The sequence below is a fragment of the Psammomys obesus genome, unplaced genomic scaffold (genome assembly GCF_907164565.1).
Source record: "Psammomys obesus unplaced genomic scaffold, mPsaObe1.curated_primary_1811, whole genome shotgun sequence".
Classification (NCBI taxonomy): domain Eukaryota; kingdom Metazoa; phylum Chordata; class Mammalia; order Rodentia; family Muridae; genus Psammomys; species Psammomys obesus.
This window is the reverse complement of record NW_026585644.1, coordinates 62,155,848-62,172,989: the sequence shown is the minus strand read 5'-3', so window position 1 is coordinate 62,172,989 and position 17,142 is coordinate 62,155,848. Positions and strand designations below refer to the sequence as shown.

The following is a 17,142-nucleotide window of genomic DNA, read 5'->3' as shown; positions in this document are numbered from 1 at the left end:
ATGCCAGAGGAGCTTGTGTGTGGTACTGCTGAGGTGCCTTGTGTAAGGAGAAAGGAATCAGCATTGATTGAGCCATAGGTTAACATACTCCATTAATCTCACTCTTACCTGCACCACTGATAGGCAAATAGAGCTGAAGATTAAGTTACTAAAGTCACGTGGTCAACTAGTGGCAGGGTCCAACTCTGAATGGGATGGAAGGAAGGCCCACACCCAACACACCTGACTGACCAATGAGGGGAGCTGGCCCACAGGCCAGGACCCTCAGACCCTCATCAGATACCAAGAGATCCAGATAAGACCTCTAAAGCCATTCCTGCTCCCCTTCCCCACCTCTCTCACAAATAAAACAGTTCTGGTCATCCCCTCATGCTCCCTCAGGTCCCCAGGAGAGTCATAGGCTTTGGACACAGCCGTTTGGCTAGTGAGCACGAGACTGGCACCTCCAACACCGAGGCCTCACCTCCAACCTATCTTTTCAAGCTCACTAAACTGTCCCCCACTGCCCATGGAGTTGAATTAGGAATATTTGGAATCCATGGTGTCTATCGTATTTCAGTCATCTCCTGAACATACCAACCAAGTCTCTGGTCACTTCTGATCCCATCCATCAAATTTTTGGGTCGGCCCAGAAAAAGGAAACTTGATCTTCCAATGTAGACTGACCCAGAAATAGGCTATTAACTTCCTGTGGCCTCTGAGAAGTTTACACTAGTGTTGCTGTAAGCACAGATAACTTATTTGATTTGGGTTCTTAGTTTGTGTGTGCCATTTTGTTTCTTGCATGGGGTGGGGGTGCCTTGGCATGGGTGTGGTCCTGGGGTGTGGCCCCTCAGTGTTGGTCCTCACCTTCCACCTTGTTTGAGACAGAATCTCTTTGCTCACAACTGCATACCCATCTCTGCCTCCCATCTCGCCTTAGAGGCTCTGGTATTACAGGCACACACTGCTGCATCCATTTTGATATGGGTTCAAAGTTGAGTCCTCACACAGGTGGTGTAAGAGCTTTACTCACTAAACATCTCCTTAGTCCCTTAACTCAGCTTGTTTGGGGTGTTTTTTAAACACTTATTTATTTATTGTGTGGGGCTGGGGATTTATGGATGCCATGGCACACATGTGGAGGTCACAAGAAAACTTGCAGGGGTCTGTTCTCCCCTTCTGCCATGTGGGTTCCAGGGGCTGGGCTCCGGTGATAAGCTCAGCCATGAGTATTCATACCCCATTCAGCCATCATGCCCATGCTTTGGTTTTGTTTTCAAGGATATCAACCTTGTCACAAACTGTCCTCTGGATTGCAAAGGGAACTCACCATCATAGAAGATTTGCAGGAATCTTCTATAACCTAAGTGCGGCTCTCACATGCTTGTATGAGAACAAGTACAAGTCTCTCTGGGGCACCACACACACCGTTTCTAGGGTCCCTCTCCCACTACCCACCTCCCCCCTTCATCAGCCTCACCAGAAACCTACCCTTCCAAACCCTGCAAGGACCACCTCGCTGCTAACTCTGGGTCTACATCAGCACCAGCCTCACCTGAAGTGTCCCCACACTCTTACAGTGCTTTCCTGTCTGTGCCTGACTCTAAAACCAAAGCCATCTTGTTGGTCTCTGCTCAGAGCCCTCACCTGGTACCCTCTCACCAGGTAACATGCCCAAAGTCCTGCCTCCTTGCCAGCCTCAACCCCCTCTCCTTACCCCATGTTCTCCATGGCTTAACCAGGCAGACCCGAGGGGCTCCTCACTCCTGGGAAGTGTCTGTTGGATGTCACAAGTTCCATTAATCCCCACTGACATGGCTGGTACAAGTCTCAGTAGTATATCAGTAGTATAACATGTGCCTAGCACATGTAAAACCCAGGGTTCAACCCCTAGTACCAAAGTAAATAACTGTAAACTTAAAACTGATTCACCATTAATTTATTATAAAACTCTAAAGTATGCTTGCAACAACATGTTTATTTAACTATAAATTTTATGGTCTCTAAAACAGGGTAAGTGTTTCCAATGAAGATTTAGTGTCTGGCTGAGATGGCTGTCACATATACACCAGACACAGCATAGAAGACAGGATGTAAAACATCTCACTGAAAATTTTTATAGTGCTTATGCACTAAAACTATAATATCTTGCTATAATATCATGAAATGAAAATATTAACGTAAATTTTATGCATTCTACTTTTTAAAATATATGACTACTGGGAAGCATGAAAGGACAAGATAGTTCCTGCTCTGCTTCTACTGGATAGGACTATCTAGACTGTGCAGTCAAAAAACTGACCTGAGCCAGGCGTTCACGTTGCTGGTCCCCTACCTCCATCCCCAAGGATGCCTGGCTTGCTCACCAACCTCAGATCCTCACCAAATGTCACCTGCTCAGCAAGACCTCCTCTGAGCACTTATTTAAGATGACTAGCTTCCCCTTGGAACTCTGTGCCCTCCTATCCCAGCTTTCTTTTCCTTCATAGCACTTCAAACATAATATATAATTAGCTGATGTCCTTTACTGTTGGGTTCAGCTATGGAAATGTGAGACCCCAAGGGAAGACTTTTGTCTTCTGTGGGTTTTCCTACTGTGCTGTGCCTAGAATAATTGGCCGGCCACTCATAGGTGGCCACTAGCAATCTGTTGGTTAGGTAAAAGTACCTATTCCCTGCCTGGTTAGGGACTTTCTCAGGGGCTCTGTATCTAGCTCATAGTGGGTGCCTGACAGATGGCTTTTCCCCATATTGCTGGGGAAACAGAGGCAGCTTGGCTAAATTATTCATAGAAGGCAAGATTGAGCAGCAAAGGCCCTGAAATTGAACAGTATATTCCCCCCACCACACACTTCTGCCTGATCCTCTCTCCTTATCCCCCCCAAAAAAATCTCTCCAGCAGTTTAACAGCCTTGGAACCTTCAGGGAAAGGGTCATTACTCTTCCTTCCATCAGTTTTTATTCTCCCAGTGAGAAGACAAATCTGCTTCCCCTCTGCCAGAAGGCCTTGAGCCACAGCTCCTTACACTATAGTAATTAAATCACTGCTGCTTGGAGGGTTCAGGAGACAAACAGACCTCATGCCAAGCACTGGCCTGCAGGGAGGAGGCAGCAAGGAGGGTGGCTGGCCAAAGGGCCTGCCTGTTCCCCAGCAGTCTCCTGAGAGTAAGGAAATCCACTTAGCTGCACTGCCTTCACAGGTTTTCACACATGGGACATGTTTCCAGTTCGACCTGTAAGCCCCTCCCCCCCAGCAGACACTGAGCACACTGACAGGCAGTACCCTGCCATCAAAGCACCACCATCTTCTTCTGGTTCCCCTGTTCCATCTGTTCACCACAAGTATCTCAATATGGCCTGAGGGAGACTGCTCCAGCTCACTGCTCCATTCTCCAGATGACAAAGTAAATGGCCAGACGCCAAGCCTGCCCATACCTAGCCAGAGACGGTCTCATTAGCCATCCACAATCTCAGCTGACCCTTACTAAGCGCTCCATGTAGGCCAAAAGCTTACTTTTAGCCGCCTGCCATTTCCACCAAAGCCTGACAGCCAGATTACTATTAACGACCAAGGACATTGAGAATCAATACATTGGAGCAACTTCCTAAAGCTGGCAAGTGACAGAGTAGAACTGAGACCTGGAGAGTCTGCAGAAAACCAGTGGCAGGGTAGGTACATAGGGCCCAGATGGCTCTGCCTAGAAGAGACAAGGACTGAAACTCATTCTAGTCCTCAGGCTGGGGAACAAGGGCAGCGTTGGGACTGATTTGATGAGACATTATCAATGTAATACATGACACTCACCAAGCTCTTCCCAAAGCCCCCACTGTATCTTGTCTCCATCACAACACACATCCTCCCAGGGAAGAAATGTCATTGTCCCCACTTGCAAACCTAGAGACTGAGACTCGCACGGCCAGAGTCAGGACTGAAACCTGCAGAACATGCAAGCCCAGCCTTCCTGTTGCTAGCTCCAGGAGCCCCCATAACCCTCTACATTTTACTGACAGCACTCTGCCACCCTTCCTCACACCCAAGGGGCATAAGGCCAGGTGAGTGGGTCAATGAGGAGTAAAATAAGAGGACAGGGAGTAAGGTGGTGCTCTGGAAGACCGAACAGGTTTTTGGCTTGAAAGAGCACACTCTTTAGTGGTGGTGATGTCTTTAATCCAGGACAGCCAGGCAACACAGAGAAATTCTGTCTAAAATAAAGGAAGAATGAAAGAAAGAAGGAAGGGAGGGAAAAGAGATAGAAAGAGTCAGCACCAGGAGCCAGCCTGCCACAGCCTGCCACAGCCTGCCACAGCCCCTCTGCCCTGTGCTCATGTCCCAACTCTGAGACTCTAGCTGCAACATCCTGGGCAAGACACATACCCCTCTGAAGCATTTCTAGAAGGAGGCTATTGATGTCCACCTCACAAGGTGTTACAAGGCATTAATGAGGTATGTGAAGGCCTGGAACAGACCCTTCAGAAATATTCATTATCTCCTTCCCTTTCTGTCTCTTTTTACAGTAATACCCACTTGCCTGTTGTCTTTAATTATATGTATTGACTTATATAGGGGAGCACATGTAGAGGTCAGAGGACAACTTAGAGAAGCCAGGTCTCTTCCTCCACCTGTCGGTCTTGGGCTTTGAACTTAGACTTGGCACTGAGCGCCTTTATCCACTGAGCCATCCTGATGGCTTTGCTGTTGTTCTCATGGAGGAGCAAAGAAGCTTTAAGACCACAGCATACTCTCCCAAGCTGCTGGGATGGAAGCACTGTCTATGATGTCACCTGCCTGTGAGGAAAGCTCCAGACTCAGCCCACATCAAAGCCTGGCTCCCGATCACATACATTGCATTTCACTCTTGAAGGCTTTCAGGATTCCTGACAACAGTGTGGACTGAGAAGGAGTGGGAAGCAAAGGAGCTCCTAACGTCACAAGGCCATGGGTTTTCAGAAGAGACATCAAAGACAAAGGTCATCATTGCCAAGAACAAGAATCCCTAAGAGGCCATGTCTGTCCAGCTTGCTTGCTCACTCCTTGCTTGCTCACTCGCTCATTTGCTGTCTTCTTGCCATCCTGGGCATGGAACCCAGCATCCTGAGTGTGTTAGGTAAACAGCAGACCAGTGATTTACATTCCCAATTTAACCCACCTTCATTCCCCCACCTCCTCCCCCAGCAAGAATGAAGACCCCACCTTCCACCTTGCAAAGCTGCCCAGTGCAGCACTCCCTGCTCCCGTCTGCAATGAAACCTTGGGCACTTTAAGAAAAGACAGCTGAGAGCAGTATGCTGAGGATGAGGAGAGACCCTGGCTGACTCCTAGTCCTCAGGGACACAGATCCTTTCCACCCTTGGAACCTAGAATGCTTGGAGAAGAATGGTGGGAGAAAGATTAAAAAGGGGAGGGGGATGACAGAAACCCAAAATCCATGAAACCTGCTGTACCTCTGCTACTTACAATGCTAAGTGCTCTTGGATAACTCCCATAATCTCTCTGGAACTTGGAGTCCTGAAAGATAATCTTTCTCACCAAAGCAGGGCCTGTGCAGGGGCCATGCCCACCCAGGTTGGTGGGGTTTGGCCATTCCAGGCAGCTAGAATGCTACCTAAGGCAGAAATGTCCCCAGCTCTCCCCAGAGAAGACTTGCTAGGGTCCCCTTAACAATGGCCTCCAGCTCTGAGCCCCTGCAAACACAGTGGCCTGAACCACAGCAACAGTCCTACACTCTCAGCATGAGATAGAATGGCACCCTTGTCAGCAACTCCAGATGCATCTGTGTGTAGGAGCTGTGTGGAAATTAATATCTCACCTGCTGGAAGTCAGGAGAGAAAAAAAAAATGGCTAAGTTCTGATCTGCTGAAATCAGAAACCTCACAAAGGAGGGAAGGCCCAGCAAGAGGCCCTGCTAGTAGAACCTCCTGGGAATGTGGGCAGGTGGCCGCTCAGGTGCAGGCCTGAGGAGAGGTTTCAGCCACTGTGCTGGCCATTTACTCAACTGCTGCCAAGTGTGATTCTCACAGGCCTTGTGAATGCCAGTATTCCCTTTTACAAGTAGGGAAATTGAGGCTCAGAGAGTTTGAGTCACAGTCCCTAGGGTGACTCAGCAGTAAGGGTGGGCCATAGCCAGGGCCCAGGACAGTTGAGCTGACTGCCTTCTCCAGTTCCAACCTACCCACAGGGAAGGGGCTTCAGAGATCAATTGATCTTGGCTCCTCCCTGTTTTTTGGGTGACCCAGGCAAGGTGCTCATTGATACGGACTTCTCCAAGCTGAACACCAAACAACTGGCCTTGAACATGGCAGCTGGGAGATGCAGAACCTACAACTCCGCGGTACAGGCACCATCCCACAAAGCAACAAGCTTCATCTAAGCCAACGTTCACGCTCACTTGATACTGAGTAACCTTTTTGTCCTTTAAGAAAAATGTCCAACAAGCTGACTCCACAATAGCAGGTGCCCATGTGCATATTATGTCACATGTCACCTGAATGTTGTTCATTCGGCATCACTAAGGCTCTGTTCAGAATGTAACTCTAGTATGTTGTGACCAGGCCTTGGGATGGGAGGAACTGCTTCCTCATGGGCAAGTCCAGGTTCCCAGGCACAATCTTCTATCACCCTACTGTTGGTGCCCCCTGGTGCCTGGCTGGAAACACCACCTTATTGTTCCAAGTCCAGTGAAACAGGCTGGAAAATCTTTTAAGTTCTATAGAGTATCCCTATTTCTGGTCTTGAAGGGAAACTGTGTTTACATTGAGCAAGATGTAGCCTTCTTGTCACTTGCCTGGATCTGTCCCAGGCCAGCCTCCTGGCTGGTTCCTTCCCTAGAGCCTCACCAGGCGACCTTTCTGCCTGGTCAACATGTGTCCCCCTGACCTTCCTTTCAGCCTCTGGCCTGGCCCCATGGGTCTATTTTTGTGCTCTTTCCACCTGTCCAATTTGAATGTCCGCACCCAATTAGCTATGCCCAGACGACCAACCCTGAATCTAGAGACTCATGGTATGGAGTCTCCAGAAGGCCAAAGCAAGCCACCATGAGAATCCCACCTTCCCAAGAATGGCCCCTCCCTCTCACTTCCTCACTGAGACTCATCCAGCCTTAATGACTGGGTGGCTTGGCTATTTTTTATTTTATGTTATTTTATTTTTCTGTGAGAATGAGGGCAAGGTCTCCATGCGCTCAACTCTTCCAGAGACCTTTCTCCTAACCAGGAGCCCATCTTCTCCACATGCATAGGTGACATGAGTACTTATGTGCCTCCAAGCTTGGTCCTCCAAGTGGCATCCTCCAATGAAAGTGGCAGCTGGCAGCTGTGAGGTTCAGTGCATGTCCAGCTCTGTATGCACTACAGGATAAGGGTACTGGGCCTGCCTCTGCCTTTAAGGAGCCCCAAGGAGGTGCTGGTACTTGATTCTTCTTGGTTGTTGTGCTAGAAGGAGGGTGCTAGGTACTGCAATACAGACCAAAGTCTTGGGCCCTAGGGTGCCATGCTTCAAAGAGATATGCTGTGTACTATGGCACAGGGAAGGGTACTCTGTGTTATCCTGCAGGGAAAGGTATTGGGAACTATGATATAGGGAGGGTTGGGAGTTTCCTCTTACCATCTGAAGAAACAGGCTCGGGATCCAGCAAACTCCCCACCACTGCAACACCACAGAGTTAAGATATGAATTTAGATCCTAACCCCTTAGCTACTATACCAGACAGTGATGGGTAATATCATCCTGGCAACTCACTATTCAGTCTATCGTTGTGCCCACACCCCTGGCAGGAGGGTTTTGAGCCCAGCTCAGAACCTTTCAGGATGTGGCACAGCCCCTAACAACTCTAACAACTCATATAATCTTCTCTATCCTCCTATCTGACCCTTCTGTACACATCCTGGGGGCATCATCCTGCATTGATTTTATTTCCCGTACACTCCATCCCCTAGACCCTGATCCTACAGCTCTCACACTCAAAAATGAGTCCCTCTTTTCATTACTACTCATCCGATCCTTCAATAATTACCTTCCATAGGGAGCTTCCAACATGTCCAGCCCAAGTTCCTCTCTCCCTCATAGTGTTCCCAAGAACCAATAGCATAAACCGCCCAACCTGGATCAATGTTGTCTGGCTGTCTGACTACTGGCCGGATACCCCTGAAGAACATGGCTTTGAGGACAATGGCTCAGCCAGTCCTTGTGGGGAACATGCTCTGGAGGCAGAAAAGGAGTTCAGCTCTTAGGTTGAGGTGAGTTAAGGATGATCACAAAACAAGAAGCACCAAGTACCATCACCTCCTTGGGGCCCCTCAAAGGCAGAAGGAGGCTCTCTTCAGCACTGGCTGTGCTGCTAGCACTAAAAAAGGGTACAGACATGGGAAAATGGACTCAAGAAGGAAGAAAATTCTAGAATAGCAATGAGATATCCCCACTCAGTTCCCAGCTTTCTGCTTTACAAAAAACAAACAACAACAACAAAAAAAAAATAGTAGTGTACCAGAGCCCTGCTTCATTCTGGAACCATCTTAGTCTGGTGCCTCACTTTTCTCAGCTGGAAAATATAGTTGGTTGTAATGACTGAACCACTGTGGGGACCACACAGGGCAGCAGATGGACTATGCCTGGTGGATATACAGGACTAAGCCCCCACTCTCCATTACCACCTCAGCAGCCAGCACTGGAAAAGGAAGAAAAGACTAAAAAAAATCCAGGCAGGAGGGAACAAGGTAAGACAGCAAGTGTGGGGGCCCCACTGGCTCTTGGGAAGCAATGGTGCATCTATGCTACTACATACCTCTACAAAGCAAGCTCTCATGTTCCCTGGAGTCCCCACAACTACCTCCTCACAATTTGTCCAGGGTCAGCCTGACAGTGTATGGCCATATCCCCATAGAAGAAACATTTCCCAGATCCACCAACCTCACTAAAACCAGGATGCCTGCCCCTGGGGTCCTGGTTGCCCTACAGAACCTTTTGTCTGGATTCCTGCACCAGCAGCTCTCATTCCAATCAACTCCTTCTGTCTATCTATCTTTTGGCCAAGCTTCTGTCTCAACATTTTGTATCTCTAGTCTCTGGCCCATAGACATTGATCTGTTTCTTCTAAGACTGTATCAGGGGCAGGGAGAGTGGTACCAGTCAGTAAAATGCATCCATGCAAGAACAAGGATCTGAGTTCCATCCCTTGTATCCATATAAAACCATGGTGCAGGGTTAGCTGGGATAGGAGTGAAAGCAGAGACAGGAGTCCTTGAGCTCATGGGCCAGTGATACTCGCTGAATCAGTGAGCTGCAAGTTGTGAGAGACCCTGTCACAAAAATAAAAAGACACTGGATGCTAACCTCTAACATCCACAACTACACGTGTTATATGCACATGTGCACATAATAAAACACAGAGATAATATAAGCAATATAAAGATAAAACAAAACTGAACAGAAGTGACCTGCACTATGGAGACAGCTCAGCAGGACAGTGCTTACCTACTATGTACAAGTGCTTACCTACTATGCACTAAGACTCCTGGATGGAGACACACACAAGATAAGCAACATTTCCAGCAGCAGGCACAGAAACTTGAAGAGTCAAAAGGGCAGGATTCTTCTCTTTGTACCACGCCCACTGGCATCGTCGGCTTAGTGACTGATTTCACCTGCATAGGGTGCCTCCAGCACCACCTACTTCTGGGACTCTTGGGTATAAAGTCATCCAGTACTTAAGAAAAGGTCCTCGCCTCCCCCCAGCTGTCACTCAGCACCAATTCCTGCAGAGCAGTGTGGGGCAGGGAAATGAAACTGTGGTCCCTGCTCCCAGCCTCTCCCCTGCCTCCCAAGCACCTGGGGGTGGAATGACAAGGGGAGGGGGACCTGAAAACCCATTAGCCTCCTCCGGACTTTCCTCACCAGAAAAGGCACTCGAGTTTCCCTCCCCACGGCTCCCGAGAGCAGCACAGTCTTAGAATTACCCACCCTCATTTAAAGAGGAACTGATGGCTTTCTTCTTTCTCTCTCTCCCTTTGGAGTTTTGAGAGAAAAACAACTATCAATGAATGTTCATAGGTGGTCCTGTCACTGAGCAAAGAAAAGGGATATTGTAGCAGTACAGCCACCCCACACAACACACACACACACACACACACACACTGTGCTTCATAAATAACTGGCACGGAACCAAAGCTCTCTGATTTTACATCAGAGCCTGAGTCACAATACAGGTTACTCCAATTTTGTTCTGCTTTCCTCTACCCAATTTTTTCAAAGAGGATCTTTTGAGGCTGGCCTCATACATCGTCCTTCCTGGAAGCTAAATAAGGGAATAAAAGGCCACAGAGTAGCTTTCTAATTAGCTTATTCGGGAGACAAATGCCCAGCCATTGTCCCAGTGCCCAGCGCCCAGGAGCACCGCCTGTGGGGAAGGGAAGTCTGGAAGCATTATGGAGTCTGTCCCCAGGACAGTTATAAATAGTGGGGTGACATGCAAGGGAAAGTATATAACTAGTTAGCGGTAACCCTATAGGTTACAAAGATTTGACTCATTTGCTCACTGTCCACAAAGAGTATAAATAAATGGTCACCATGGGGGCAGGGTTCTGGCTGTTTCACACTGTCAGATCTGCTTGTCCTCCTCTGGGCTGGCTCAGTCAGTGTACCATGTGACAATAGAATGTAGACCTGAGGTCCTTGGCTACTGGCTTTTGGGGTCCTGCAGCCAAAGTGCTTTGCTTATTGAATCTCCTGCCTTCACATCCTGGGAGGGCATCCTACAGGGGTCCACAAAAGGGTCTGCCCTTCCAATTTCTGCCTCTCCAGCATTCCCAAAATCACAGTTACTGGTGCCCCCCAAATCCTCCAGAAACACCTGCTCCAGCAACCAATCACCTGACTTCAAGCAGCACTTGGGGACAGGCAGGCCCTGCATCCTATTTAGCCCATCTAGCACTCTGTCCCTGTACAGCCAGGACCTCCCTCCTCAGGAAGGCAGAGGGTGAGAACTGGGATATGGGATATGTTGAGGTGCTAGAGTTGTGCTTACCACCCTACACAGATGGAAAGGAAAACCTAGAATACTATCAGTTGTTCCAGATGAAGACTAGGGACTTCCCTGATATCTGAGGCCAGCAAGGAGTCAGGCAACAAACTAGTCCTGGCCTGGAAACCATTCTCTGAAGAGCATGCAGCAGCAGCTCCTCTAGATGCTCAGTAAAACTAGCTCCCTTGGGTGCAGCCCACCGGGTGGTCTAAAGAAGAAAAAGTAACAAGAAGTGAGGAGAAGCCATCCAAGGAAGGAGATAGGGACTCTTGTATCTGTGACTGCATCACCCTAGCAATAGGCCATGCAGGGGGTATGAGAAAGGAGCAGGACAAGAAGTCTGGTTGGACAGATAGGATGAACAATCAGGCAGAGGCAAAGCTCGGAGGGATCTCTAGGCCAGGGGTGGGGAAGCTGTTGGAGACATACAAAATCCATGGAAACAGACAGCTACCTTGCTGCCCAGCACATCCAGGCTTCCTGAAGAAGCAACCACAGACTGAGGCCTGAGATTCTGTCAGGGTGTAGAGGTGGGAGAGAAGGCCAGGCTATCCCTAACTCCTCTAGACCTAGTAGAGAGTTCCTGACAGCTTAAGGCAAAGGGGCTACGTGGGCCATACCAGCTCCAGAAGAAAGTAGAGAACACAGTATGAAAAACAACCCTGATCCCGCTAGACTCTAACAGAGAGAATCTGATAGGTAGAGAGGATCACCAACACTTCCAAACAGAACCTCTAGACTCAGCCCTGTCCTGTTGTCTAAGTTTCCAGAGAGGAAATCCACCTACAAAAGAAGATGCAGGTGGGGGAGGAAGAGGAGGAGAGGGAAGAAGAACAGGAAGAACAGGAGAAAGGAGGGAGGGAGCAAAGGAGGAAGGAAGGCAGGAAAAAGAGAGGGAAGGAGGAAGGGAGGGAAAGAAGGAGGGAGAAACAAGTGAGAGCCTCCATTCAGTTCAGGGACAGACTAGTACCTTTGGGGCCCACAAGGCAGCCCCTCCCTCCCGCCCAGGCTCCCACCTCCCCTTCTCAGGAGAACTTCCTTCCACTGTCATCGCCTACAGCCTGTGAGGGTGGGAGCTGGGAAGCACTTTGTCCCCGTTTCCCAACCTCCTCACACCAGTTCCCTTTTGCAACAACTGTGAGCATGCTCAAGGTACCTGCTGCATTGCTTTTCTCCCAAATACCTGGGCCTGCATGGTGAATTACGCTCCCAGCAGCAGGTATCAACCAAGAATAGGTGGACAGAAAGTGTTCAACCTTGTGAGATAAAGCAGAGAACTTCGGAGTTAGCTAAGACACAGGGTAACAGGCCATCAGTCACTCAGAGGTAAAAAATTTGTCCCTCACAGGGGCCTTTGAGTAGAAACTGCCATGGTAGGTGCAGAATTGCCCAAAATGACTGGTCACCTGGTCTACCCTCTGGCTTCTAGAATCATCAGCAAATCAGAGAAGCACACAAGATCTCCTGTGTATCTCTGGGTGCTTCTCCCACAGACCCATCCCCTGTTGCCCAAGGCTGAGAAGCTGACTCCTCCCCCAGCAGCTGCCTCATTTAAAGATGGTCTACAACCAGATTCTCAGCAAAACTTTTCTCCTTCATCCCCAAGTTTCCCTCTTACTCCAGAGCCAGTGTTAGCTTACAGAGGAAAGGTGCACCTCAGTCACTACAAACAGCCACAGCAAAGCCCTCTGAATGAGCAGGCGCTATGGAGAGTCCTTAGCTCATCCGACTCATTTTCCCCACCTGGAAGCTGGAAACAGCTTGTCTAAAATCACACAAGTTAGTTGCGGCATTGCTGGGACTCCAGCTCTGGTGCTCCTCTTTGATAGGATCCTGTTTGCCTCCCTGGCAGATAGGGACATTGCCCCACTGAACATTTTGCTGTGCTAATCCCATCATCAAGGTACACTGGAAGTGGCCACCTCCCCAACTGAGGCAAGCAGAGCGTCTTAGCCTCTGTCCCTTAGTGCCATCACCATCAGAGGAGTCTCAGAAGCATGAACCTCAGGTGATCTCACACTGCCAACACCTCCCTTCCTGGGAAAGCCTCTTCCCATGAGTACTCCCCATCAGAAAAGATAGTCATCTCTGCCCAGTGCACTCCCCCCACCCCCACTCAACACATTCAGACAAATGATTATGGATCCACATTCAGAGCTGGACACAGCCACTGCCTCCTAGAAAAGCCGCTTTACTCAGAGCCACCACAAGGAACAGTAAAGAGAGCACGCTATGCCACCTGGGACATGGGCTTCCATGGGTTTTCCCTAGCAAAGGCTCTTGACTCTGGGGGTGGGGGGGTCAGTTTGTCAGCCTGTCTCCCAAGCAGAGCACACAGCAGGAGAGGGAGCTGTAAAAAGGCAAGAGCAGAGGGACCTGCAGCCTCCCAGGCTCTCATTTCAGGGAATGACTAAGTGAGCTGGGCTTCCAGAGGAAACCCCATTCTGCTCATGGAGAGGTCTGACCATCCACAAGCCACTGACACTGAGGCGGCTTCCAAGCATTCTGGCTTGGGCAGTTCCTGCAAAGCAGCAGGTCCCTGGAGGACTCTCTGCTGGGAAGTCTGGGCTCTGTCCATGCAGGTTGCCTGAGGAGGAGCATTGGCCAGGCTGGGTTAGAGCAAGACTGGGATGGAGGAAATCTGATCAGCACCTCCCAGGTTTTTGTGACTAGATCTCAAAAAGGAATGTGACCGTCTCCAGCAGCTGTGCCCTGCCTGAAACAGGCTCCATTTGAAACCTCCAACAGCTGAGCCCCTCCCAGCTACCCGCCAGCCAGCCCAGCCACCCTTGTCCAAAATGACAAATAAACACAGAAATCCACACGACAAACAGGCACTCACACAAGTACACAGAGAAACACTTACAGATTGGTGCAAACAGCAACAAACTGGGGCCAAGGGACACAGTGGGGAAAGCACTTGTCCAACAATTCCCCATGTCTCAAGCCTTCCAACCAGCAGCTTCATGGCAAGTACAGCATTGACAAAACCCACCTTCCTCAGTCTCCTTCCCCCTCTCCTCTGACTGAAAGGCTAGGGCAATGGAGCCCCCACACACACACACACACAAGACAGTGCCTTGTGCCTGCCATTCTCCATCCAGCATGCACTCACATGTACACTCATCTTTATTTATGCCAAGGGAGAAGGAGTTGGGGTGGGAGGAAAGAACCAGGGCTGAACTGGGGTGTCGACTGTGGCCCGCTGGGGAAGCCCTGTCATCCCATCCTAAGGAAAGGCACTCCCCGTGTGCTGCCAAGGCGGTGCCCATCTGCTCTGCCTGGGAAACACCTGTAGCCATTTTTATCAGGACATGTTTACAAGGCAGCAGCAGGTTTATTCTGAGTCCTCCTTCCTGAGGGAAGGGACTGCTGATTTCCTCCACCTATATTTTTAACCCAGTGCCCTTGGGAGAGACCTGGGAACATCTCTGTTTCACTGTGGAGTCTCTCTGGGAAGAGAAAGGAAATAGAAACTTGGGAAGGGAGAGAAGGGGAGTGGGGAGGGGGCTTGTAGAATGGTACAGGATCCCCATCCCCAACCAGATATTTATTTCTTTTTTATCCTGGGGAAAATGGAGTGGAGCAGGAAGGGGAGGAGAGGAGGGAAGTAGCAGGAACTGGCAAACACATCAAGGCAGAGTGTAATTAATTGGTGCGTTAAGCTGCTGGGTTATGCTTTGGTACGAGTGAGCCTGGAGGAAAAAAATAGCTATTTCTCAAAAGAGATTCTTTAATCCTCCCTAACAGAGTCTGCAAATTAGACACAGTGTATGGGGTTCTCCCCACAAAGGAAAGCAAAGAAGGAATTTTCACAGGACCAAGGAAGAAAACCATGGGAAGTTACTAAGCAAAAAAAACATATCACTCTCTCACTCTTTCTCTCTCTCTCTCTCTCTCTCTCTCTCTCTCTCTCTCTCTCCTCTACATACTCCTTTTGTTGAAGGTATAAAGAGAAACCACAGCCCCTACCTTTGAGTACAAACCCCAAGACAGTTCGGTCTCTATCACCATAACAACAATTCCAAACATCCCAAAAATCAGAGCATAGTCACTCAGTCGCTTTCTCTTTTCAAACAGGGCCCTCCTGTGTCCCAGCTTATAGCCAATGTTTTGGTTTTTCCGCTTGTTGGCTTTGGGGAAGGTGGTGCTGCTGGCAGTGGTGCCGGCATGCTGGTGGTTGTGGGTAGCGTTGGGGTGATGGAGCAGAGTCTGGTGGGCATGGTTATCCTCTCTGGAGGAGATGATAATCTCTGGGGGGTTGCTGGGACTGAAGAGCTGGAGGGGTTGGCCCTCAGGCTCGGCCTCGATAAGGTTTCTCCGAGAGGCGCTGAGGCGGCTGAGGGGTTTCATGACCCCACCGCTGTATTTGCAGGAGCTCATAGCTATCTCAGTGAAGGGATTGCTGTCCCGCCGGTGCACCAGGGGGCTGGCCTGCCGGTGCCGGCTACCTCCACCAGGCCCACTTGTGGCTGTAGAACTTGGAGAGTGGCCAAGCAAGTGGTCATTGAGATTTAGCTGGCTGCCTTGCCTGGAGGAAGGGTGGAGGATGGCTGTGGAGTTGGCCGAAGTGGGAGCCCTGAAAGCCGTGGGAGAGGAGTGCAACAGACCAGGATGGACAAGCTGGCTCTGGAGTTGGGCAAGCTGAGGCAGGGGATGCAGTGGAGCCTGCTGCTGCTGCTGCTGCTGCGGCGGCGGCTGCTGCTGAGGCTGCTGAAGCTGCGGAGGCTGAGGCTGCAGCAAGGGTCCCGGAGGCTGTTGGGGGACTCCTGGTGGCGCTGGCGGTGGTGGCGGTTGCTGTTGCTGCTGTTGCTCATCCCCAGAGGATGGACAGGGACACTTGGGGTCTTCATCCAGGTCCCCCACCCCTGAGTCATGGAAGTGCCCAGAAGTGTCCATCTTGGGACCTGGCTGGGTTCCCTGCAGCAAGACCCTCCACCCCAAAACCACCCTGGTTCCAGAGATGACCTCAAAGAAAGCCAGGCATCCAAGCTTCCCCGCCAGAAGTGTCTCGGCTCCAGTCCTTTCTCTTTGGTTTGCTTCAGTTCTCTGGGGCTGCCATTCGAGTATGCATTGTATTGGGCGGGTAGAAAGGCCAGGAGAGGAGCTAGGAGAAGGAGGAAGGGGCGAAAAGAACTCTATTCTGGAGGCGGTCCTCTAGGAGTGTATGAGGCAGACTCCGCTTCACTCCTCGCTGGCTCAATAGCTTCGCTCTCCTCCTCCTAACACTGTTCTATGGCAAGCCAAGCCCACTTATTAGCCAGCGGTTTCATTGGCTTGGCTTAACTCTCCAACCCCTCCTAACTCCGCCTCCTTCCCAGTCTCCGCCTCCAAGAAAGGGCCTGCCATCCTTCGCTCCCAGCCGGTGGCAGCGCAACGAGGGCTGGGAACTGTAGTTTTTGCTCCAAGACCACCACCACCCCAACCTCTCCACACCCCACCCCCAAGCCGAGCAGCTGCCCTCTTTCCTCTGGGAGGTATGGCCAGGATCTTGATGCCCACAGAGATCCGGGCTGGATGCTGGTGCAGGGGAGGTGGGAGGAAAGGACAGAGAGCATCCTAAAGGGGAAGCTGTCACCATGCTGAGCGGAGCGGGAACGGAGGACAAACGTTGATTAACTGCCCGTGTCTGTACAGGTTGTTTCACACATAGGATTTTACGTACACCTTCCCAAAACCCAGGGGCATGGGAACTGTTTTGACAAGAAAAAAATTAACACTTGAGACAATGAGTAAGAACCGCCAGAAGCGGAAGGGACCACTCCTCCTGACAGGGAGAAGCTCACCTACTACTGCCAGAGCACCTGCGCTGAGTGCAGGAGACTCTATTATTTCCAATCCTCCGTATCAACCTTATGAAATGACGTCATCATTCTAAAAAAGAAGGAAAAGAAAAGAAGCCCACTCACACAGAGATAAGAAATATGGTTCTTGTCACCCAGCTTGCAATTAAAGGCACTAGGATTTGAACGGAGATCAGTCTGAGCCCACTGTTTTCACACCGCTGCCCAGAACGCGCTCGCCCTCCGATGCTCAGCACACTGTGGTTGTTCAATAGTATTCACATGTGCAATAGGAAAGAGTCAAAGGGCATCTGTCAAGGAAGAGCCAACTTCCCCAAAGCAGGATGTGTGAAGTAACCTGGATC

General features: G+C 50.1%; 1 protein-coding gene across 2 annotated transcripts in view; it reads right to left on the bottom strand.

Moving 5' to 3' along the window:
* Positions 1 to 16,202, bottom strand: part of Kcnn3 (potassium calcium-activated channel subfamily N member 3) — a 150,078-nt gene extending 133,876 nt beyond the window's left edge. The window contains exon 1 of one of the 2 annotated variants that reach the window (XM_055620954.1): positions 14,967 to 16,202. In XM_055620954.1, the coding sequence (XP_055476929.1) occupies positions 14,967 to 15,893 (927 nt within the window). In that variant the 5' untranslated portion in view covers positions 15,894 to 16,202. Of the gene's footprint in view, positions 1 to 13,860; positions 13,873 to 14,966 lie in introns of those variants that run through there. The other variant, XM_055620971.1, reaches the window with a different exon arrangement.
* Positions 16,203 to 17,142: the final 940 nt, after the last annotated feature.